We start from the raw sequence: 15399 nt of genomic DNA on the forward strand, positions 1-15399 counted from the left end.
AGCCTGGAGCGAGAAGTCTCCGATAAGATGAGAGGGGAGGCTGTGCAGCCGAGATGCTCATATGCTATTCTGTTTGTCCGTGGCACGATGAAAAGCGTTCTCACCAAATCCACTGGAGGAGAGGCATATTGAAGAGGGATTGGTCTTTCTGCCGGTTGGCATGGCAGCAGAGTCGTGCTTTGGCGGCTCGCACTTAGAAAGACTGACTGAAAACCGGTGATCACAGCGGTAAATGTTGTGGCTATTAATAATGCACAAGTGAAAAAGCTGTATTTTGAAGGCTCTGTGAATATTAAACAGCTCCTTTGCAATGTGCAGCAAACTAATCCACCCCGGTTGCACTATATTTAAAATTGCTTTGTTGTTGTGATCCTGTTTTAACGCGACTGTGTGCAGGTTGCATGTAAAGTCTTTGTAAATGCGAGAAACTGCTGTTCGACACGGTGAATCTGAACACATGGCGGTGTGTAATGATCAGGGTGTCCTGCATTATTGATGAACCATCTTGTCAAAGCTCAGGAGCCGTCTGAATGCTGATTTTTTTTTTTTTTTTTTGGAGAAAAGTCTCACTGACCTCCATCAGGAGGGCAGAAAATCTTATACAAGTCTTTTTCATGGCTTTCCAGTCTTAAAACTATGTGAATAAATAATGTATAGTTCATGTATTCAACATTTGCATTGCCAGTTTCACCCTTCCCCAATCTGGTTGTGTAGATCGCAAACTTCTTGTGTAAATTTTCTAGATCTAAAGCAGCAGAGTCAACTTATCGACCTCTGCGCCTCCGGTTCAGTTTATTTAACATCACAGAAACTCCATTTTTAGTCTTTGTTCACGTTTTTCTCTGTGTTGTTTTATTGAAACCAGCTTGGACCGAATCTGTCAAGCCAGCGCAAAATGTAAACAATGTCCCCGAAACCCAAATATCCGATTTAGCAGCACTGAATGAGAGGTTAGCGTTCCCGTTGACGCAAATGGCAAAGTGATTATTTCCAGATTGCGAGGAGTCGGTGAAACAAGGCTGCATTGAACGCATCGTACCCGCTGGTTACACATGCAGGTATAAATAATGAAAACTGAACTCCTGACCTGCGTATCTTAAGCGCTGATTTTGTTCAATGTTATCCTTGGCACGCCAAAAAGAGTCATGGAAAACATCCATGACTCTCCTCTTCATAACTTTTCCCACTATTATGTGTTGGCAGGGTGGCCAGAGGAAAGACTGCCATGTAATTACAGCGTTACTAAGATGGATCCCCACAACAAGCATTATTATTTTGTTGAGTGAAATTCTGAACATACCTCAAACACATCACGCTAAAAACTAAATAGTATCTTTTTTAAGTACATTATTTATTTTCAGGGACTGAGAACTTCTGCAATGTTGGCATCCAGACATGTTGTAGGGGTTATTTTTTAAAAAAAAATAAAGATGATTCTAAATATTCAATATTAAAAAAAAATGAAAAGGTAAAAGCGCTTGATTGCATAATTATTTGGAAAAATAACAAGGCATAAACTGTCAAGTACACAACTCATGGAACTGTAACAGGCTTTTAAACGGTTGACAACTTATTTTGGAGTTAATAATTATTGAACTCAAGAATAATTCGGTCACAACATGCAGCATCCGTATAATCGGCGTGCAAACAGGCTGTCAACCCAAGCTGAGATTTGTTCTGAATTTGGTGGCAACTTTTTCAAAGCACTCAACTCGGGCAGTAAATTACAGACAAATCTCATCTGTCAGTAGCCTGCTGTTAATGATATACAATTAATTTTTTTCTAATGAGATGAAACCTTTATTTTCCCTTGGTGGCAGGGCAAAGAGGATAGGAGCGTGTCACGACAGGAACGCAAAAGTAGTTATATTGAAGCGACATGGTTGTAAAATGATAAATCTAAGGATGCAAACCTGGTAGAAACTGAAAATTGGGGCACATAAGGAAATTAAGATTACAATCACTGAGTCTGACAAACTGAAATGTTTGTTTCTTTCTGCATCCATCCGACAGGTATGACTTTGTGGAGATAGAAGATCTGACTAAGAAAACCATCCTGGGTCGCTGGTGCGGGTCGGAGTCGGTACCGGCTAGCCACACTTCCGAAGGCAGTCAGATCCGGATCCGTTTCATATCCGATGAGTACTTGCCCTCTAAGCCGGGATTCTGCATCCGCTTCTCCCTTCTGCCTGCGGTAGGTGAATTATCAGCATTTAGGAGTTCAAGACCATGCATCTCCAAGTGCAGGAAGCACTGTCTTTCCATGCAAGCAACAATTACCATGGTTTGGTTGTTACATAACATGGGGTCTTGATTTGCAGTCATTTATTTTATGTGTGCCGGAGGTTTGAGGCATCAATGAGGAGAAATTACATCTAAACCACTGCAGAACATCTGGCTCACGTCGTCTGATTTATTTTAGTCATGCGGACAAACACAAGCTCCTAGATTTAAACACAAACAAAACCCAAAAGTCTCTTAAAGTCTCTTCAAATGGCTTCAAACTGTGTGGCTCTCTCATTTTCTTTTTCTATTAATATACGATCAATCCGTTATCTTCCGTTGAACCGTCCAAAACCATCCATGTGCTGAACCTGTCATGTATTTATAGAACCAGTCAGAGGTGTCTTGGTGCATTCAGTGGTTCTTGAGAATAAGATGGAGAAAAGAAGTAGTTTCACATTCACAAAGAGGTTCACTGACCCCTGGGGGGTGGGGTGGGGGGATTCATTCAAGCCCCTGAAATGAAAGTAGGAATTAAGAGATAGAAGTGCTTTATGTGTGGAAAATTGTCGCATTGCTCTCTGTGTGCTTTTATCACTACATATAGTATTTCAGAAGTAATATCCGCTTTTATGTGCGTTAACACAACCCCCTCCCCCCCACTTCTCAAAGAGGTCTGTGTTATTTTGCTCTCCTCTCCGGACTGAAATGTTCTCCGCACACAAAGCAAAACCAGTCCTTTTCTGCTATTTCCTGTTATTTCTCCCTTTCCCTTGTCTTTGCATGCAACACGGACTTTAATCTTCTTCTTCCATCCCTCGGTAATCTTTGTTTCCATTTACCTTTTAGACACTTGGCAAATGCTTATTCAGTAAAAATTTAGTGCCTATGCCCAGCATAAGTGTTAACTCGTTGATCCCCCTCGTGCAAGACGTGTGCGATCATGTGTGATGCAAAAGACATGAGCTAACAAGATATTAATGGGTAGAGTCAAAGCCATGGTATTTGTCAGAGCAAACTGTAATGTCATGACCTCTACCATGACAATTAAATATTTTTCTTCACTCCTCGAGAGGAAAATAGGTCATTAAGTTCTCTCACCCCTGAATAAAAAAAACTGAGTGAATTAAGCCTCTTGGAGATGTTATGTTCAGTTGACACAAAAGCAGCAAAGAGGATTTCAAGAGCAGTTAACCTAAAAAGATATAACTATGTCATGTAAAAAGCTAGTTTTCCTGAGCCACTTTCCACAGCTAGTGCAGCTCTACTTAACCACTTGGTTTGGGGATGAAGATGCCAGTGTGCTTGTTTCCATGTACAAAACTTGAATTGGTTGATGAAAGTTGAGAGAAGAGGGTGAAAAAATAAAATAATTTGAGATTCAATTTCAGAAACAACCTGACAAGAGATCTTCTGCTTGATAATTTGAAAGTAACAAAATTTAAAAGCATCTCTGCCACCAGGCGATTAACAAAGAAAATAAAAATGTGTGTTAACCAGCCATGTTTGTGTTCCTCCGTCTCCTTTCCATTCATCATTTGCTTTTGCTGATAGAGAAAGCAAGAGAGAGAAAGAGAGAATCCCTTCATCATTGACATAATCCCGGATGTAAACTGAGGAGACTGCTGTGTTTGGACCTGTCATGTTTCAGTCCTGTTCGCCTGCTTTAAGTAAACAGCTCTATTCCTCATGACTCCCTAATGGCCTGTAGCACGGTCAAATCTGACAAGCATGAATGGGGAAATGAATTCACCCATGTTGCTTTATATTCATCGTGCATTATTTCATCGTGCTTCACCCAGGAAATCTGGGGTCTGCTCTGTGGGTTCTGCCTGTTACAAGGCAGTTTTTTTCCTTAGTACCTTTTCCAAGATCTTCCACTCTGAGTGGAATTTGATAAGGAAAACCTCGACTAAAAACATAATAATAATAATATTTCCATGCATTTTTAATCACTGAAATAAAATAACCACAGTCATAAACTATATAGAATATTTGGTGGATAAATTCCAAACATATGAAGAATATTTTTCCTGGAAGTCACTGAGAATCAATCATGAATGATTAATGAATGCTTCTATTCTGCCAATATAATGTCAATAAACTGTTACAAATTACATCTTGCATAGAGAAAGTTATGCCAGTAAAGTTTTTCTTTTCTGAAATCAAACTATGATCTATTGAAACAAAAACAAAAATTCAATCAGTTCATCGCCAGGTCAAGTGTCGACACACACACGCCTGAGGTTTTGGGATTCAAAAGCCTTATTTTAATGAACCGAGCATTCAAAGCTGTCATGTGATGAGATACTGTACTGGATTCTCATTCCCGTCCAGAATTGATTATTATACTCTTAGAATGATATCGTCTCTCATCTCATTTAGACGGTTGTGACTCCTGTGTTGTTCTAACGTCTGTCACTAACTGTAAAACTGTACAACAGCTTGTGTTTGTCTTTCATATTCCGACTGTGGAAGGTGAGGAAACCAGGGAGGCGGGGGTGGAAACCCCTCGCCTCTGCATGTTCCGTCAGGCTTCCTTTTGAACTTTCCTCTGAGGGGGGAGGAGGAGCGCTCTGGAACAGCAGCACTCTGTTTCCTATGTGGTCTACCAGTAGCTACTGGAACCCTGTGCCACGCAGGAGCCAGCGCTGGAGTTTCTATTTAAACAGGCTATAACTCCTCCCCACAACTTCCATGGCATGGATGAGAGGGGGGGAAAAAATAATCTGTAATTCACAGGAAGAGATTTTAGGAAGAGTGAAAGAGGGCCGAGGCGAAAAGGTTGTTAAAACATAGAAGAGAAGGAGTCTGTTTAATGGTGCAAGGCGAGCGCTGAGTGGTGGGTTAAAGGAGCAAACAGAACATACATCATTGTCTCTGTGAGGTCCCCCATCCAAAATTAAACCCCGCCGCTACCATAAGCCTCACCGGCTTTGTTTATCTTAATTGACTGGAGAGAGTTTTTTTACATCCAGATCTGAGTCGAGAAAGAAATGCAAAGTAAGGAATAAAAAGCGTAGTTAAAGGCTTTCTGCTGCCATGATGAAATTGAGGTCTGTTTTTACACTGACCTCAATTGCAGTGTGTGGCGTATCGTCAAATAAAAAAAGTGCTTTATTCACGCACAACACCGTCCTCGCTTCTTACTCGAAGCTCTTGTTGTGCAAGGAAGTGGTTTGCAGCGCCGTGTAAGGGAGAAGATATTGTTTTCCAGCATTCTCCAAAGATACTATTTCAGAGTTCATCTCAACATAGTCGGCAAAACCTGTCATTTTAGGTACAGAAATAAGGTCATGTGGTTGTCCTGTGTAAAAAAAACAAAAAAAAACAAAGGGAGCTGGAAATGAGGTAATCACAGCTTTGGAACCGAGTTATTTCACGAGAGGTAGGGGGTTAAGAGGGATCGCCGGCGATGAGAGCTACGATTCAGGCTTTCATATTGCGTTAGAATAAAAACACATGCAAAGCTTTGCTATTCAATAGAATAGTCGGTCGTAAACACTATGTCTTGCCAATACTTGTGTGTGCATGTAAACTATTTATTATTATATTCAAAGATGCACACAGAATGAGATGAGAATCGCTGTTCAACCATTTATACAGCGACTCATGCGTCATTCATTCATAATGAAAGACCGTTGAGACTCTTCTCTGAAGGATCGCTTGGGTTCTCTATCTCTGATTCTGAGCTAGCAGAGCACTGCCAATTGGGGGGGTAGTGGTGTTGCACTGTCAGCGCTCGGGAGCTGTTAATGGTTTCCAGTCCAGTGTGTTAGCCGCTGCCAAGGTTCGACAAAATAAGAATCACAGCTTTTCTTTGTAGTCTGAAAACAGCTCGGAGAGAGGACCGCTCAATTTAATATTAGTTATGCTTCCATGATTTTATGAGGCCATTTTTTTCTCTCTCTGAAAATATTGGTCTCATATTTGTGTCTGTTTATCTCAGGGTGCCAAATAAACCAAAGATATGTTTAGTGGTTATGAAGGCGGCCTCATTAGAATGAGTCAAATCTGCAGAATGAGCACAGTTGCGCATCAGCTGTGTTGTTGCAGCCTGTGGTGCCGCCACGTCAAACCACCGGCATCTCATTTTCAAGTCAACACCTAAAGGGACTCAGATTTTGAATGTGTTACACATGGCTTACACAACCAATAAATTGTGTGGGTGTAGTCCTCAACTACACCTAATATGCAAAATAAAAATTCCAGTCGGGTTTTTGTAATTAATGGCCTGTCTGTTGTGTTTGAAATCACATTTAACTTTGTATTTTTATTGGCTGTAATTATGGTTGATTGTGTATTATTATGGAAAGAAGTTGTTGGTTTTTTTAAGATTTAATATTTTAGCACAAGTAGTAAATAAGAGTCAAACCACAGAGTGTCAATTCAAGTGTCATGAAAGAAACCTGCAGTGTACAGTATGTCCTTTTTTTTTTTTTTTTTTAACAAGATCATTATTGCACCAGTTTGGTACTCCTTCTAGAACAAGCCGGGAAAAGCGCCGTCATCAAAAAAAGGAACCGTATAACAATCGCTGAGTGAATCTTCTCAATGGAAAACCTGACGTCAGGAAGTGCAATTGGAAGAAAATTGAGGAAAAAATTGAGATTACACGTGCCATGGGAATACAGCTGCAAATAAATACTGCATTTTTCATTAGTTCAGAGAATCAGGTAGTAAAATGTTCATCTGGTGCATTGGCCGATGTAGGAATATTGAGTAAAATGTCAGCTCTTCCACATATTGCCAGGTCTAAGGAAAGGACTGCGAATGGGACCCAGCTGGCCTGGTCCATTGTTTCTGATTAAATTAAGTCAACTGCAGCATTTAATGAGCTTGGATCCAATTCAAACCCCTTTTTTTGACATGAAGGGTAAAATTACAGTGTAGAATTCCTACTTTTGTCAGCGTCCTTCCTGTTTTAGTGTTTATATCCTGGATCGTGCTTACAAGCTATTAAATGTCACAGAAATTGGCCGGCCTGTTTAGGATGTTGCAACGGGGTAAATTTGGGACTTGTAAGCTACTTTAGAGCGGGGTTACTTACCCTCCCTGGCAAAACAAAATAAGAAGTGCACGTCCATCAAAAGAATGGAAAACTGCACCCTAGAGGCTTTTTTTTGGTGTATTTTCTGAACAAATAAATTATTTTCAATCAACCGGTTGATTTTTTTCTACAGAAAGTATCAGAACCAGAGACCCCTGCGTTTCTCCCTCCATCCCAACAAGGTATTGAGGACCTGTCGGACGCCGTGGCGGGGCTGAGCACCGTAGAGGAGGTCATGAAGTACCTGGAGCCGGAGCGATGGCAAGTGGATATGGAAGAGCTGTACAAACCCACGTGGCATGTGCTGGGGAAATCCTTCATTCATAATAAAAAAGCCAGAGGTATCATATTACTCTTGAGAGTGTTTAATATGTTATTATAAACCTTGTTTCGACTGGACATGTAGCTGATCTGTTCTTCTGTGTCTTTGAGGAGGAGCTGATCTCAATCTGCTGCGGGAGGACGTTCGACTGTACAGTTGCACTCCGCGTAACTTCTCCGTATCTGTGCGTGAAGAGCTAAAGAGAACGGATGCCATTTTCTGGCCGAGCTGCCTGCTGGTGAAGCGCTGCGGTGGAAACTGCGCCTGCTGCTCTCACCGCTGCTACGACTGCCAATGCGTTCCTGCCAGGACCACCAAGAAGTATCACGAGGTGCATGTCAACCTGATGATGCTTTTATCAATCAGTGCACACTGAAAGCCAGTGTCAGAATATCCAACTGTTACTTCCTAGAGCTGAAAACCATGTGTGAAATACAATTCCAGTCACCATATGTCTTAGAAATGAAGATTTATGCACCTGGTTGTTCAGTTAGAATTATCATGGGTTGGGAAAGTAGATTTTAAAAGCTTAGAACATTGTGAAAGTCAATGGTATATTTTCTGACATGCATTAGGTGCACAAACCTGTTCAGATTAAAATGAACCTAACAACCGATCATGCTTTGAATGAAACATTTAAACACTGAACCATCCTCCTCTTTTTATTTTTTATTTTTTGTTAGGTTCTGCTATTGAAATACCGAAGTGGCGGCAGAGGCTTACAAAAGTCGATGACTGACGTGGCCTTGGATCATCACGAGGAGTGTGCCTGCGTGTGTAAAGACGACCAGGACTGACCTCCGACACGTTTAATAGCTGCCACTTGAATAACACAAGATGTTAGAAATGAACCTCTGCTGCCGTTGCAACGTTCCGTATTTCATCCACTTCCATCGGGAGCTAACAGGATTCTCCCGTTATCCCGCTGTCCTTTCACTAATTGGATTAAAGGGGAACAGACTGGAATCTAATAAATCTTCCAAATGGATTTGTCTGCTGTGGAATACCAATAATGTGCTCTGAGTGCATTTGAGAAGGGACAGAAAGACACTGGGGCAGATATGCTTTGAAGACTATATTTTTCTGCTCCTCAGTGTTAAGGACACTGAGGCGTTTTTGCCTCCTCTTCTTTTACAAAGTTCAGCCAGCGTGGGATGATACTGTAAAATGGGGAGATTCTTTGTCGAAGTACTTTTTATGTCCAGGAGTGAGCTGGCTCCAGCTACCTTACTCCCCCTGCCCCTCTATTAATACCATCAAGGCAAGCAAGGAGCTTCGTGACCAGTTCCCTTCCATCTTCTGTAACCACAGATTTAATCTGTGGTCAAATACAACTGCAGCATCGCTGCATTGCCTGGCTGTCGGGACTCTATTATGTGTAAATAGACCATTTACATTTCTTTTCTGTACTATCATGCCTTTTCTACCAAAGATGCTCAAGGAAATCAAAGTCACGCACGTAGAATCCGTGGGATTTATTCGTTACAGCTCATCACTTGATCCATCTCAGCAGTGTCAAATCTACTCTCTTCACAAATGTCAGGCATCACGATTCTTTCTTTTGTTCATATTAAATATTTATTTGTTTAACAAAAAAGGGAAATCAAGGTCTGAAATGTCTCTTGTGCTACATTCATCACTAAACAGTAGCAATAGCCACCACGCTTCATTGATAGTCATTTTACATCAGCATTGTCTCATGGATGTTTGTCAAAAAAAAAAAATTTTCATTTTTTTTTGTATGCCAAAGTTATTTAACTCTACTTTTGCAATAAATGTTTGTATTTCATTGTACTGAAGATCAAAAATAAATTCTTCCATTTCTAAGTGGAGGTATTGTACCTGGCAGAGGTGAATCGTGTTAATCATCAGAGAAGACAATGTAGTGCAAAAAAATAATATATATACATAAGAGCGTATTCACACAATAGCAGAAAAACACAGCAACAAAGTCCATTATCTGAGCATTCATTTTACACAACAGCTAAAAATGTGAAAAGGACGTGGTACTATCATTAAAAGCAATTTAGAACTTTGTTTAAGACCTTTATGGGATAAATATCATCATTATTATCTTTTATTTATTTATTTTTTCTATACTCAAATGATCCCCTAGGGGAAATTAGTGGCACACTCTAGTTTTAGTAATTCACATGCATATATATATATATATATATATATATATATATATATATGCATTAGTGTACAGGCCCTGAGGAAAAAAGCACACACAAGCGGTCTCTACGCATGCAGGGGGGGTAGAGTGGCGGGCAGCTCCTGCCTGATGCGCCCAAATGAGCGACTGCTCTACCACCCGCCCCTACCACTGAGCCACTGTCGCCCCTTTATTAAGGGTTTTGAGCGACATAATCCTTTATTGTATGATTTCTGATCCCATTTATGCTTATTATTACTGAAATAATTTCAAAAGTTCATGGGCTACTATTTTGATCATGTCAGTTATCTTTATTCTTTCCTCCATGTTTTACCAAACCTCAAACACAGCCCTAGATATATCTCATACATCATTTTAACAGTGAGCAGATTTTAAGGTTACATAACAGATGGAATACCCATGCTGGTTCAATCAGCACAAAATCAGTATTTTACAAATGGATTCAGAAGGACGATGGACACACATGCTTTCCCTCCACCTCCTCAAGGAATCACATCACAGGTAAGACACAGTTTTGTTGAAATAACTAGTAAATTGCGTAATACTTAGACTGAAATCCCTGTTGTTGAGGCTTGCAACTCCTCACCAGGTCTAATATTTCTGTGCTCGGCATTCATCAGATTGTAAATAATATTCAGCTCCGGGTCCTGTATGTCATGGGAAGTGTTTTATTAACACTTTATTGCATGGAGTCAGAGAAAAGCAGGACCGGATCACAATGAGGCTTTAGTCTGTCTGATTCCAGCATGGTTCCATCAAACCCTGACAAAATTCCAGTTCCATTCCAGGAATTCAAAAATAAATTGACTTTAAACTGGTTCAAAACAAGAAAACAACCCAACCTTAGTAATCTAGTAGGATTTTACAAGTTTTTTTTTGTAATATGAAATTATAAGCATTATTTTAAATAAAAGTACATATAAAGCACTTCTCCACCGAAACTTTTTTCCTGTTTTCACAAGCTGCTTGTCAGACCATGGACAGTGTTCACTCCCGCGCTCGGCCATCGGGCCTCACAGGAGGAGATCCTCGTTTGTCCATCTCATGCTGACGTCCTAGCCAATTATTCTGATTTAAAATGCACCCTGGCAGGCATTTGCGGGGACGCCAGATGCTACTGCATAAAACCGCCAGCTCCCGGTGTGGTTTTTATAATATTAAACAGATTGCCTTACTTAGCTGGTGCAGAAGAAACCTCACTGTGCTGGCACAAGATATGACAAAGCATGGCCGCTTAGCGTGTTTGTATATGCGTTAGGGCATGTATGTGTGTGTGTGGGTGTGTGCAGCTACTGGACGCTTCAACTGTTGACTTGCAAACTCGTCTGCACATTGCCTCCTCTCTGTGAAACCAAAGTAGCCTCAGTGAGGCTAGACCGCAGATTTATGGTGTCATTTCAGTGTCTCTACTTAATGCGAGAAACTAAATTTTAATTCATTTTGTCTGCGAGGAATTATAACCTCTTAACCCACCACAAAAAAAAACCAAAAAACCTAAGTATGAATGTTAACAGTGGGCTGAGCAAATAACAGAGCTGTGTAAATAGAAATCACAACTATGCAAACCAGTGGATGCTAAACAGCACAGACCGTAATTACAAATAAAACACACAATCTCACCAACTGCATTTTTTTTGGAGTTCCACAAAAGCTCTGATCAAAGGTTTAGATGCAGTTCTGCCTCCTCTGCACATGAGTCATCTCTGCAACAGGCGCAGCACGCTCAACTCCAAACGTCTCCTCCCACGAAAAATCATTCATGAAATAATTTACAAGGTTGACCTTACATCTGTATGTCTAAAAGACTGAATGGATTGGGCCTCCTTCCACCTATAAGCGCATAATTTGTGTAAATAATAAATCCAAACTAAAGATATTTGCGTTATGCTTTATCTTTTTCACTTTCTGTGAGGTTTGAATGCTTTCCTTAAAGCAGCTGAACTGTTTCTCCACTGCTCTTAATATTTAAGATCACAAAAGGGAAAATACATTGATCAATAAAGAATAATTACCTACTCTTTCACTCTCAGCCTCATATTTTTTCAGTAAGCCTTTTCCCTTTGTTGCGTTAGCTGAAAACTGGCGTCACAAAGTGTTTGCTTGGATATCTGTCAGCTTCACCGTCAGCACTGGGATCCAAGTGAAAGATTAGCCGGTGACCCTAGAGATTACTTGACCTTTACCAGCTGTGGTCATATAAAGCATGCGTGTGTCACTAATGTGCCCACAATCATCAGTCATCTGCTATCACACATCCAATTTTGTGTGCTTACATTCATTGGCAGAAAGATCGCAATTCAGATTAAACATATTAATCTATGCTACTATCGTATTTCTCAGAACACAAAAATATGTCTGCGTTCGAGAATTTGTGCTCATCATGATAAAATTTATTTGACTATCAACCTGTCCTAGACTTTACTCAAAGAAATATTTTATTTAATGGAATATGATTTAATATTTTTTGTTTTTTTTTATCTAAGGCTAGGGGAAGAGAGGACTGCATCGCCCCTGTAGTTTGAATTCATCGTTAGAGACTTAGTGTTCCTCCAGGCTTAGAAAAGCACACTACCAATTAACTGGATGACACAGGAATCAGAGACTTTTGACTTTGCTCTCTATTAAGGATGCACTTCCCTTATAGCCTTTGGCGGGGCTGGGTGTATTTGAATAAGGGCCTTGATTATGGGAGTCTTGTCGGTGCTCATCAGTCCCAGATCCTTCAAAGGTCTACAACAGACCATGTTTGCTGCGTGTGTCGCACAAGATGTGCTGCAACACGAATGGAGCTCAGGGTCTTCGGCTCAGATACGTTTGGGGATAAAGAAAGGTGTTCTGTCTCACGGAATCTTATTTGTAAGTAATTTGTAAGGGTCTTGATATAATGGAGGCAAGAGGTGCTAAAACACTGATGACAAATCAAGCCGTCATTCCGGTGTGTGCACGTGGACAAAAAAAGCAAACTGTTCAGTGCTGATGATCTGAAATCAACAACTTTGAAATATTTAGTGGCTGCGATTATGGAAGTCCCACTTTCTGAATGCCGTAGCATGATGGTGAAAAAGAAATATCACTTCCTATGAGATCAAACTTATCAGGAAAAAATAGGTACAGTATTTTCCACACTATAAGGCGCAATGGATTATAAGGCGCGCCTTCAATGAATGACATATATTAAAAAAATCATATAAGGCGCACTGGATTATAATGCACATCTGATTATAAGGCGCGCCTTCAATGAATGGCCTATTTCTAAACAGTTTTCATGTACAAGGCGCTCTGTCGGTTTTTGAGAAAATGAAAGGGTTTTAGGTGATCTGTTGACCAAACTAAGAATGCATGGAGACCTTGCATGAAGATAAAGGTTTTCTGTTCTGGATTTGACCCGACAGTCACCCGTTGGTTATTAGATGATTATTGAGTCTGTTCTTTCTCAGAGGATGGCTGTATTGATGAAAAACAGATTGTACTGTCTTGTTTACCTCACTAGAGTACGAAAGAGACGCTGTTTGTCTTTGGTCAACATTTCGCTAATGAGTTATTGATCTGGGAAGTTTTACTCTTACAGCTTCTGAATATCTTTCCAACTTCTCCGAGACTGACGACACTGTCTGTCCCACAAGTTGACCCAAAGACAACCCCAACCATTTTCTTTTTCCTTGGCTTCTAAACCACGTGTTTTAATTGACTTGAATTCTAAAGCTACACCTTGACGTTTGTGAATATTTTACGCCATCTAATTGGAGTGTAAGACAAAGAAGACATGATTATTTGTCTCTTCTCCAAGGAACACATTTGCAAAATCTTAGATGTACAAAATGTTTATATTACAGAGCCGAAAAGATCAGTATCGATTATTATTTTTACTTTTAAAGGCGCTACAATGAAAAGCAGGTACTTTGTGTTAAATTATTATACATGATTTAGTACTAATGCATACATTATACTTTTAGTTTTTGATTTATAGCAGAATGTGTAAGTGATATAGAGTTCAGAGTAAATGTAAAAATCTTTCATCACGTTGTGGTAAGGTGAAGCGGTTACATGTTAGATGTAATGAGGAGATGAAGGGCTGAAATAGGAGTCTTCTGTCATATGAATCAGCCTACAGTATATTTTATGTGGCGCTCCGGTCCGCGGTGCCTCTTTGTAAATGATTTCCCAACCCATGATTAATACTACGCTAAAGTTGTACATTCCCAGCAACAACAGCCAGTTCTCTGAAAGCCACTAACTGCGGTACCCTGTAATTATCAAAACATAACATGCACCCGTCAATTTGGCCTTTCCAGCCATACAGTATACTGTTAACCAATTAGGGATGTTGGAGATGTGTTCAGGATGGGGCGGCCTCATTTTCCCATCGTTCAGCATTCATAGAAACGACCGACCTCATGTTACAATCATTTTCTGCAGCAAAGGTGAAGTAGGTTCAGACTGAATAGGTTTTGTATTTGATTTGTTTGTTGTCCAAATGAAATCGTGAGACACAGCTGATCATTTTCCCACCAACTGTCCCATGCATTGAAACCCTAAATTCTTCAAACATTGTGTTTTTGCATGTTTGTGATAAACTGGATGTCATTTTCTGTAATGGGCTGAGAAAATTCTTCATCTTCTTGAATGAAATTAAGTATTTAAAACTCCTGTACTATATATATACACTATATATACTGTATGTGTATATATGTGTGTGTGCATGTATATATATATATATATATATATATATATATATATATATATATATACAGTATATATATTATACAGTATATATATTATACAGTATATATATTATACAGTATTAATGCTTTAGTGATGTTATAGATCCACATACTGTACATCTGATATATGAAAAACACTGACGGCGTTTCTACATTTACTTTTAATAAATTCTTAATCTCAATTAAGCACACATGTAGAGTAAATATTAATTTATGCAAAAACAGGATTTTTTTCATTTCTTTAAAAAATTGTCCTCCTGCGTTCATAAAATGCACTGCATAATTCTCTGGAGTCGACTAAAATGGTGGTAAGCTTCAGATAAATCAAAAACTGTATCAAAGTCCTGTCAAAACAATGTCATCTATTCCTTTTTTGAAGGTTTCCTCACTGACTGGCTCTTTTACGCAGCTATTTAAGACATTAATCCTTAGAAAGAGACTCACTGCTACTTTTAAATCAAAGCATTAACTCAGAACAGGGGCTCTTTCACACGCCGGACAGAGATTGATGGTTTCTAATGCCACTTTATGTTCCTCTCTGAGAGAGAAAGTGACATAGTATCCTATGTCAACTACGCCTTTTCCAGGTCGTGTTATTATAAGATGCATTTGGGTGTCGGAGCAAAGACATAAGTTTTTTTGGCGAGGGTAAAAGATACAAGCAGGATTGTGCGACAGGTTTTGCTTTCCAGTTTTGCTTTGCATGTCAGGGGTCGAGCATCAGAAGACGGTGACCGTCGGTGAATTATTTTTCTTTTCTGAATGTCCGGACTTGCCCCGTTGCCTCAAATGGGCCAAGTCAAATGGTATACACGTCCTGTTTTTCTTTTTTGCAACTCTTTTTGAAAAGAGTGTGTCGCAGACCACATGTGAGGCGCAACACAGGTCCCAGTCAGAAGTTCTCTAA

At 39.8% G+C, this 15399-nt stretch overlaps 1 protein-coding gene across 2 annotated transcripts in view; it reads left to right on the plus strand.

Moving 5' to 3' along the window:
- pdgfc (platelet derived growth factor c) overlaps positions 1-9435 on the plus strand; it is a 34943-nt gene extending 25508 nt beyond the window's left edge. The window contains exons 3-6 of one of the 2 annotated variants that reach the window (XM_068325587.1): positions 2014-2194; positions 7407-7614; positions 7706-7926; positions 8279-9435. In XM_068325587.1, the coding sequence (XP_068181688.1) occupies positions 2014-2194; positions 7407-7614; positions 7706-7926; positions 8279-8392 (724 nt within the window). In that variant the 3' untranslated portion in view covers positions 8393-9435. The remainder of the gene's footprint in view (positions 1-2013; positions 2195-7406; positions 7615-7705; positions 7927-8278) is intronic. The other variant, XM_068325588.1, reaches the window with a different exon arrangement.
- Positions 9436-15399: the final 5964 nt, after the last annotated feature.

This window comes from Antennarius striatus, chromosome 10 (assembly GCF_040054535.1).
Source record: "Antennarius striatus isolate MH-2024 chromosome 10, ASM4005453v1, whole genome shotgun sequence".
In the NCBI taxonomy this organism is placed as follows: Eukaryota; Metazoa; Chordata; class Actinopteri; order Lophiiformes; family Antennariidae; genus Antennarius; species Antennarius striatus.